Genomic DNA, 10,046 nt, shown 5'->3' with positions numbered 1-10,046 from the left:
CAAGCTGGTACCACAGACGGAAATGTCACATTCTACATGACCTACATCCATTCAGTGAACAGACCTAACCACCAGTGAGTTGTGCCATTTATTATTTACGACATGCAATTCACAGTCACGGCAGGCTACCTTGTTTACGTTTAGCATTATTCCACCTGCAAGACCATGACCTACAGCATCCAGCTCAGTAACTAGCTTTTTCCTGATGTGCTATACATTCAGTACAGTGGATTTTGTGCAGCACAACTGTCTGTCTAATCACACACACACACACACACACACACACACACACACACACACACACACACACACACACACACACACACACACACACACACACACACACACACACACACACACACACACACACACAACCTAACCAGTCTACTGGAAATCCTGGAATAAAGTCATCATGTTAATAAGGTCACAATTGTGTGTGCTTTCTCTATGGCTCAATGCGTCTGAGAGAGAGCCAGCGAGGAGAGCAGAGGAGAGGAGAGAGGAGGGGAGAGGAGAGGAGAGGATAGGAGAGAGGAGAGAGGAGGGGAGAGGGGAAGGGAGAGGAGAGGAAAGGAGAGAGGAGAGGAGAGAGGAGGGGAGAGGGGAGGAGAGGAGAGGAGATGAGGGGAGAGGAGAGGAGAGGGCCGAAAGCCGACAGAGAGGGCTGGAGAGGGATGAGGGCCGAAGGGCTCCGGGATTTTGAAAAGGTCACTGGAACATGCTAGTTGGCAGACATTTGGTCACAGGGTCATTGAAAGCAAGAGGGCCTCATCCAGCAAGCAGCTTGATAACCCCCGGTGTGCGTGGCAAGAATCCACAAAAGCTCTGTCACACAAAAATGAAACAATGATTTAGTTGGAACCACATTCGGGTAGAATATGTTTCTGTTCAAATGAATATATCATTGGCAAAGGCCAAGATTCCTCTTTAGAACAGCACAGTGGCTGGTCTCCATGGCACCCTAGGCCAAAACAAAAGGAACTGGTGCTTTCAGAGACAAATTAACTGAAGCCTTCACCAGCTGCCTGACATAACTATATCATAAAAATGTCATGGGAGGTGTCGAACACTGTCATAAGTTTTCATGACAGATCATTTCCACCAATTTAACCGTGTTATTCTACCATTATCAGTAATTATCATGACAGCTCTCTTAATTATAGCACCTACCATTAAGAGAGTTGTCATGACAATTAACGATAATTACGGTGTGACACTGTTACATCATTGGATATTAACTGTCATGGCCACTAATGATGGGGTATGGCCACTTCCAAGACACATTTATGACACAATCAGGGCAGTCGCTTGATGTAGGGGTCAAGACAAGTGTTACGTCCATTTCTGTCATCTCAACTAACTAGAAATGGGAGACATCCAACATCTGTATGATATAGCATGACTTGTGCTGTAGTACTTACTTAAACCTGCACTAATCTGTAAATAGAGTTTTTCTCAGTCGCTGTGGTCTATTTTTCAGATCAGATTTAAGAGCAACCTCCACATCATCTAATCCCATTAATATTTGTGAACAATGACGCAATTGCTTTTTATTCTGATGGCACTGACTTGTTCATTGGATGTTTACATTTGAGGCATAAACTGAGGATTTTGAGGAAGTTACAGGTTTTTGCCGGTAATAGCACGGGTGGTGCTGTTTGTACGAATAGCTAAGAGAAATTCACTTATCGTTTTGAAAATGTTAAGGATGACTTGAGAAATGAGAAACACTATTCTTTTGCACTTCTGGTCAGATGCTAACTGCATTTTATTGGCTTGGTACCTGTACTCGGCCCAATGACAGTAAAGTTGAATTTAATCTAATCTATTCTAATCTAATCGGATCTTGTTTTGCTCTTTTTCAAAGTAACACTTTACTGTAGGATGCAGCCATTAGGAATATTGCACACATATGGTCCTCCCTATTCTCCTTGTGGGTGTGTGTGTATGTTGAGTGTGCATGTATGTATGTGGGGGGTGTGTGTATGTAAATTGGTGTGTGTGTATGTTGAGGGTGTGTGTATGTGTATGTTGAGTGTGCATGTGTGTATGTGGGGGGGTTTATGTTAGTTTGTGTGTGTGTATGTTGAGGGTGTGTGTATGTATGTTGAGTGTGCATGTGTGTATGTGGTAGGTGTGTATATGTCAGTTTGTGTGTGAGTATGTTGAGGGTGTGTGTATGTTAATTGGTGTGTGTGTGCATGTTGAGTGTGCATGTACATATGTATGTTGAGGGTGTGTGTATGTAAGTTGGTGTTTGTGTGTATGTTGAGTGTGCATGTATGTATGTTGAGGGTGTATGTCAGTAGGTTGGTATGTATGTGTATGTTGAGGGTGCGTGTATGTATGTTGGGGGGGGGGGTGTTGAGGATCTGTGTGTGTATGCTGGTGTGTCTGCATGTTGGGGGTGTGTGTGCATGTTGAGGCTGTGTGTGTGTGTATGTGTGTGTGTGTGTTCAAGGTGTGTGTTTGTATGTTGCTGTGTGTGTGTGTGTGTTGAGGTGTGTGTATGTACTGTATGTTGGTGTGTGTGTGTTGAATCATGAAGTAAAGATAATTCAATGTGATAGGCTTTTAGTATAGGAGTCATTAATTCACCCAACCAAGTTTCCCCTCGATAGTGTGCATATTAGGTGCCCTAATAAAAGCCTATTGTGCACTGGCTCTTTCTCCCCAGGTATTCTCATACAATACGCTACCAGCTGGGTCAAATTGACTATCCATCCACACTGAGTAGATGAGAGTCTGCCGAAACAGGGGACTGAGTAAGTGAACAGATGGATTTAAGTGGTTTATTTTATACATGGAGCTTCTCCAGGGAGAAAAAAACCCACTACGGAAATATCTATGGAACTATCTTATGGATCCATGGAGCTGTGTCCTGGTGGGAAATACTTGTTAGAGTTGCAGCCATTTTAAAAGCCAACATAATGCCATATCCACGGAGCCCCTACTTGACATTTTTCACAAAAAGTCCTCACAATTTTTTTTTTTTTAACACACTGACGTCTTATGGATTTCTGTGGAGAAAAAAACGTTGTTAAAGTTCAAACCTCTCCATGCTAGAGTCCTTTTTTTGCATTGATCCACAAGAGCGTTTTGACTCTGTCAATATCTATTATAACGTTTAGTTAGCTTAGAGAACAATACTGACAAGCCGCTGCTGGCTGCACTTCCTTTTTCACTTTGACACACTCCACACACCACGCTGGCAACCAGAGAGATAAGCTTTCTCTCGCAGGGTCAATATTTGGTGCAGTGATAGTAGAATGGAGAGGCACTGACCTTCCCTCTGGCTGTCTCTCACCAGCACCGCACGTCCGCCCTCTACCCCACTGGAGAAGGGGTAAGATGCTCACAGAGGGACACACTCACACCAGCACCGCACGCCGCCCCCTACTCCACTGGTGAATGGGTAAGATGCTCAGAGAGGGGCATGCTCTCACCAGCACCGCACGCCCGCCCCCTACCCCACTGGAGAAGGGGTAAGATGCTCACAGAGGGACACACTCACACCAGCACCGCACGCCGCCCCCTACCCCACTGGAGAAGGGGTAAGATGCTCACAGAGGGGCATACTCACACCCGCACCGCACTGGTGAAGGGATAAGATGCTCACAGAGGGGCATACTCTCACCAGCACCGCACGCCTGCCCTCTACCCCACTGGTGAAGGGGTAAGATGCTCACAGAGGGACATACTCTTGGATCAACAGATAGCAGCCAACACAGGAGGACCCAATACAGCCCTGCTAGAGCCCAGCCCGACCAGGACCAGAACCAGGACCAGGACCAGGACCAGGACCAGGACCAGGACCAGGACCAGGACCAGGACCAGGACCAGGACCAGACACGTGGATCTTCCCAGGGTGGTCGGGTATGAAGCTTTGGCGGGTTTGTGTCCTTTGCCGCAGTACAAATGATGCCACCTGGAAGAGCCTGGCCTGAGCACCCAAGTGCCCAAGATGGAGGGGCTCTCTCTGCCCTGGCAGTCATAATCAAACACCTCACACCGTCCATCACCCCTCCTGCATTAGCACAAGAGAACTGGCCACTGCAGACAAAACACACACACACACACACACAGCAACATACAGACACACACCTTGAACACACACACACACACACACACACACACACACACACACACACACACCTTGCAGACCAAACCTTCCTTTATTTGGGGTGTTTGACGTGAAATCATATTTCACAGCACAAAAAAAGACAAGACAGCGGGAGAGAACGGGGGAAGGAAGAAGGAAAAGGAGAAAGATAGACAGGGGTTCAGTCCCCCCCCTTGTGAGATGTATCACAGAGGATAAAACACAGGCCTGGAAGCCATCTCGGATCTGACAGAGACAGATCCCAGATTTTGATCAGAGCAGCGATTATGCAACGGGAATGTCGAAGCTCTCAGGAAACCCAAGGAGTTGGCCCCGACCAGCGATGAGCGGCTGGAGATGAGTCACCAAACGCTCATCGCCGCTAGCGCTGGATTGATTTGGAGTTTGAAATCTGACAGGCCCGCCGAATAAAAACATGATGATGCAAGGGATGAGAGAGCCCCTCCATCTTGGGCACTGGGTTCTCAGGCCAGGCTCTTCCAGGTGGCATCATGGCGACAGTGGTACAGGAGATAGAGAAGGCGTTTAGTAATCAGAAGGTTGCCTGTTCGATTCCCTGTCGAAGCGTCCTTGAGCAAGACACTGAACCCCTAATTGCTCCTGATGTGCAGTGTGCCATCAGCAGTGTGCCATCAGTGTAAATGTAAAATGTGTATGCATCTCTGTAAGTCGCTTTGGAAAAAAGTGTCTGCTAAATGACTAAATGTAAATAAACACCAATCCAAAGACATCCAGCAACGGCAAACCCCTATGTAGTACCACACACAGACAGATACAGCTCAATTAATACCGAGTCAAAGTCAGGGCCTCACCTACAAGAATGTGTGCTAACCAAGGGTCCACACCCAGCGCAGGTTTGTTAAGTAGAGGAAAGTGGTAATAGTAGCTGAGCATACTTATTTAAAGGCAATAACTGTAAAATCAATACCTAAAACAATAACTTGCAATGCTTGGCTTAGACGTGGAAGTTCAGGCGAGCAGGAGCCTGATTTAAGGCATCCATTAAGAGATTATCCATGCAGAGGGGACATGAACCAGGTCAACTTCTCCCATTACTACATCCAGACGGGGGTATGGGAAGCGTTTTCTGCTGAATGCCCACGACTCAACGCGACACGGGGGCCTGCGTTGCCACAGGGGGTTGCCATGACGTCAGCGCCCCCGTTCATGGCGAATTAGACAGCCGCTTGGCCTGGCTAGTGAAAATAAGTGTTTAATTCAGATGGACGATTGTGAGAGTCAATGCCAGACACATCTACAGGCGTGGGACCCTGATGTGCTCTCTCTTCATCCCTCTCTTCATCCCTCTGCCTGTTTTTCTTCATCCTTTCATTTCTGCTTCTCTACAGAGCAACCATTAATCCCTAAGTGTATGTCTATCTATCTTATCTTTTTTTCTGTCTTTCTGTATGTCCTCCTTGCTTATTAACATCATATGTGTGTAGTGTACATACGTTTTTCGGCCAAAGGTCACTGGTTATTTCAATCTGCCCCTTCAGCTGTGATTAGGCTTACACAGCTGTAGATGTGGGTTCACTGAGCTGGTGAGGAATTGCTTATTTTGAGCAGTGAATCATTGCCTACCAAGCCCGTTTTATCCTTCTGTGAATAAATATGCATTTCCTGGAGGAGCGGTTCATTCCTAGACCATAATAACGTTCACTCACTGCTCATATCAAAGGTCGAAAGGGACGCATCTCTCCAAGCTTTATTCTATGGAAAACACAAAGAGTTCTCATATATCATCGCTAGGGGGTGCTCTTGTTTGTAGAAAAAACTTAACTATCCCCTCTCCTACCGCCGAGCAAATAAATGTAAACTGAACACAATATGATAACAACTGCATCAAGTTGCGTTGAACTTTTACACTTGAACTTACACTAAAACAAACGCCACCACTGAATATAATTTGCAACATAACGTTGGCGTTACATCCAGTTCGTCCCCCAATTGTACCCATTAATATGACGTCTCTTCAGGTGACATACAGAGGATTGGTACCTTGTTTTGCGCAACTGGTGGACATTAAAGGGTGATTCGGCTACATTAATAAAGACAACAGACACAAGCAATGAATCGAGGAAAAGCAAGGGAACAACTCATTCTGATGTGACAGTATGTTTGACACTGTAAAGGGTGTACAGCTGAGTAGAGGTGCGGGATTGAAGGTGGCAAACAGCGTATCCCTCATTTGAAACAGTCATGGTGGAAAGGTGAGAGTGAAGTTTCTTCTGATGAAACCCGTGGTACAGAAAACGTTTCCATCACAACCGTTACCATCAAACGCTACGTTTACCACCTATTGCAGTGGTCATTAAGAGAATATCCATTTGGAGTATAGGTTACTCACCATGTTGACTTCAGATACCATGTCTATGCTGGCGATGTCTATGTTCATTCCCACTCCCACCGGGGGACCTGAAATCCCACAAATGGTCCGCAATGTCATTTACAGTAGCAACTTGCTCTTTACAAATAGCACGATCTCATAGCGAATCATTTCAACAAAAAACAGACTTTGTGACCATGTGTACACAACCGTTTACAGAGGAACCAGCCCCAAATGAGTAGCATTACGACGGAAATTGCCGTTGAAATCTCTAACTTGCTCTTGATTGCTGCCACTCTAAATGATTAGGAGGCGAAAGCCTCGGGGTATAATGACTACAGTGGTGACGAAAAAAAAGCAACTGTCAAGATTATGATTAATGACATGTTTTGAGATCAAATGAGTTAATAAGTTTCAGTTGTCCAAACGTGAACAGGGGGTCTTGACAGGTTGCCGTCTGTCCATCTGTAGTACAGGGATACAGAGTGGCCCAATTAGGCTAATCTGCAGCTGTTAATTGGTAGGCATGTGCCCTAAAGTTTATAAGATCGGATGCAGCGATTCATACATTCAAACAGAATACTACAATATGATAAGTACCCATAATTAATTATTTCAGTTACCTCCAAAATCTGGCCTCAAGCGAATGTCATATCCCTTCAACAGTCTATCCACAGTTTCTTTTACCAGTGCCATATTGCTAGGGTCATTTACACTAGAAAGAGAGAAAGAAGGAGAGAATAAGAGAGAGACGGAGAATTAGAAGCGTTTAAACATAACAGTTCAGCATACCATGCAGTGTGGTGGCAGCAATTAAGAGACATCGGCACGCTTACCTTTGTGCGCACACCACGGCAACTATTAAAGGAAATGTCCGGACTCCAAAATACCTCACTTTGCCCATTCTGAGGACCGTCAAAGTTTTTGGTTTGATTTTTTTGTATTTCTGTGAAGACAGACGAGATCCAACTTATTCTGGCCAGAGCAGTAATTCCACTACGTGGCGCATGCGCACAGCCCACACAATAGCAAGCAGCAGTGGTACTGATACTGTCGGTAGAGCAATTTCCCAAGCAGAGGAAAAAAATTTAAAGGGGAAACCGAGGATTCCTCCAAGCCGACGAGTCAGGCTGGAATCGGTGAGATATCCGCTGGAATCAGACCTTCATCCATGGCTTCCAAAGGAAAACATTATTTAACAGTTATTTTTTCACAGCCCATGTTCAATCATTTGATAAAAAGAAACCAGCTCCGTAGTCTATTTGAAAGCAATGCCACTACCAAAATGTATGCTACAGTGAGGTAACTTTAATATAAAAAGCTTCCTGCTGAGAATGAATGTGGCGGTACGTTCATATGATCTTTCCACCACATATGGATGCCATGTCACGAAGCCTACCCCTTCATGCCGCCTACATCGTTTAGTTGAACATCAGTAACCATCATGAGATAATTATGCATAGCAACAACAAGTAGAATATGTCACGTAGCAATGGTTTATTGGGAAAATAAATACTATTCTGCCTTGTTTCTCGGGAATTGTAGTCCTACCTGCAAAGATTTATTTGACAAACTCTTTTTTGTCTCAGTATTGGCTATTTCGAGCCAAATGATGCATAGCAAATAACACACATAATGCACACTTATAATTCATAGCACACATTTATTCTGACAACCCAGCTCTTATAAAAAAGATGAAGACAAAACAATGGAAATAATAAAAAGAATACATAACAGTGTAACATGAATAAAACATGCAGTGAACTTTTTGCATCCAATTGTCTTTAATCAGCCAGCGTGATTGTGATGTGCATCTTGCTTTTATTCAGTAATTCATTCATTATTATAGTCAGTCAGTCAGTCAGTCGGGCATTGATTCATTGAACTCAGTCTAGAGTTGTCCATTCATTGGATTTCCATTGTTATCCCATTCTATTCTAGTACCACTGGATTTAACACTAACTCATCATTATGAATGCCACAGGCATCACCTCCCCACTGATGGCTCAAATAGGCAGAGGTGGTCTGAGCCTGTCATCAATGGAATAGCAATGAGGTCAGCCATGAGGTCTTCACTGATTTTAAGGTTTTAAATGCCACTGGCTTCATCAGTCACAGCAGCCTCCTCTCTCTCAGTAATTTAACCTTAGTTTGACCTAACTGATCAAAAACCAGCCAATCCATTGGAGTGACTTAGGTAGTGGTTCAGGGGGTAGAGAAGTTGTTTAGCAATCGGAAGGTTGCTAGCACTCCTCCTCACCACGTGTCAAAGTGTCCTTGAGCAAGACACCGAACCCCCAACCACTCCCGATGCGCAGGTTGGCGGCTTACGTAGTAAGCGCTGCAGTGTATGAATGGACAGATGTCTGAGGCATTCATCTGTAAAGCACTTTGAGTGCTCTATGCGTAGAAAAGTGCTATAGAAATGCAGTCCATTGACCATTTACACTTTCTTCTAACCATCCCGTATTGCTGTAAATAAACAAGCGTGACTAGTTTTCCTCTGTATGTTGTAGAATGTTCCAGTGTGTTGATGCAATAAGTGCACAAGCATCAATCCTAATCATAAGTAGCCTACTTGCTCAATTTATAGTATGTCATGGAGAGTGAAGATGCTAAATACACTTTGTTTAAACGCATGTCTCTTTGTTTAATAGTGGAGACATGTATTTCAGTCTTATTGTTTTTGACAGGTGGATAAGCTTGCAATCTTTACAATTTGGCTTTTCCTGACTTATTTAGTGTTAAAAAAATGACATCTGTAACTTTAACATCTGGTTTCCACCTAAATAAACCTCCTAACCCTGCAGAAGTTGTGCATATAGTGTTGTGCTGCCTTCGACATACTTTCCAGAGTCTGCAGTTGAACAATAACCATACTTGGCCTTGCCTTATGAATGGAGCCCACAGTGTCTTCTGTGCTAAAGCTGTTACTGAGATCAATAAAAAGAGCTTCACTGCAGGCACCCTTGTCTCAGAAGCCTGGACTGACCATAGGCACCGTCGCCTGCCGTTTTCCTCAAGGTCATTTTGACATGCTTTGGTTGCCTTGTGGTGGCTAGTTTGTCATGTCGTGGAGGTAGCAGCAGACAGCTGGAGAGAGAGAGTGATCATTTGGCGTTCCGATTCATCTCAGTGGCAGTTGGCTCAGGTGGTACCTTCAGCCCAGGAAGTGCACCATTGGGGTGCCTACTGGGTCAGAAAATCTAGGGCCAATCACCTGATCCTTGCATGTCATGTGACTGATCATGCCAGTGTCATTGCTCAATAGGAGAAACACAAGATTCATTTCTCCCTTTTATTGACTGAATACATGATCACTCGTGGCAGAAACAAAACAATAAATAAATATTTTCGGTTGAACTTTGACTCTAATGCAATCTCGTCTCAAAAGTCCCTTCCTTTGATAAAACATCATTGGGGACAATCCTTTTTTGACAGCATCTTTCAATTCCATCATATGGCCAGCAGGGGGCCACTAAGTGGCTGAAGCTAACTAGCTAAATCCGGCCCCCAGTCTTAAACTGATGGTCTAATCCAAATGGGGCAACACAGATGTGTAAGAATTTGCAACTGTCTGATAATATATATATA

At 44.5% G+C, this 10,046-nt stretch overlaps 1 protein-coding gene across 2 annotated transcripts in view; it reads right to left on the bottom strand.

Annotated features, from left to right (window-relative positions):
• The window catches only part of gabrb2b (gamma-aminobutyric acid type A receptor subunit beta2b), a gene marked incomplete at both ends in the record, with an annotated part of 49,938 nt that extends 42,582 nt beyond the window's left edge, over positions 1-7,356 (bottom strand). Inside the window, 3 exons of one of the 2 annotated variants that reach the window (XM_080832965.1) lie at positions 6,474-6,541; positions 7,076-7,167; positions 7,289-7,356. In XM_080832965.1, the coding sequence (XP_080689091.1) occupies positions 6,474-6,541; positions 7,076-7,167; positions 7,289-7,356 (228 nt within the window). The remainder of the gene's footprint in view (positions 1-6,473; positions 6,542-7,075; positions 7,168-7,288) is intronic. The other variant, XM_080832966.1, reaches the window with a different exon arrangement.
• Positions 7,357-10,046: the final 2,690 nt, after the last annotated feature.

The sequence above is a fragment of the Sprattus sprattus genome (genome assembly GCF_963457725.1).
Source record: "Sprattus sprattus genome assembly, chromosome: 1".
In the NCBI taxonomy this organism is placed as follows: domain Eukaryota; kingdom Metazoa; phylum Chordata; class Actinopteri; order Clupeiformes; family Clupeidae; genus Sprattus; species Sprattus sprattus.
Note: the sequence above shows the minus strand (reverse complement) of the source record. Positions and strands in the feature narration are given on the sequence as shown.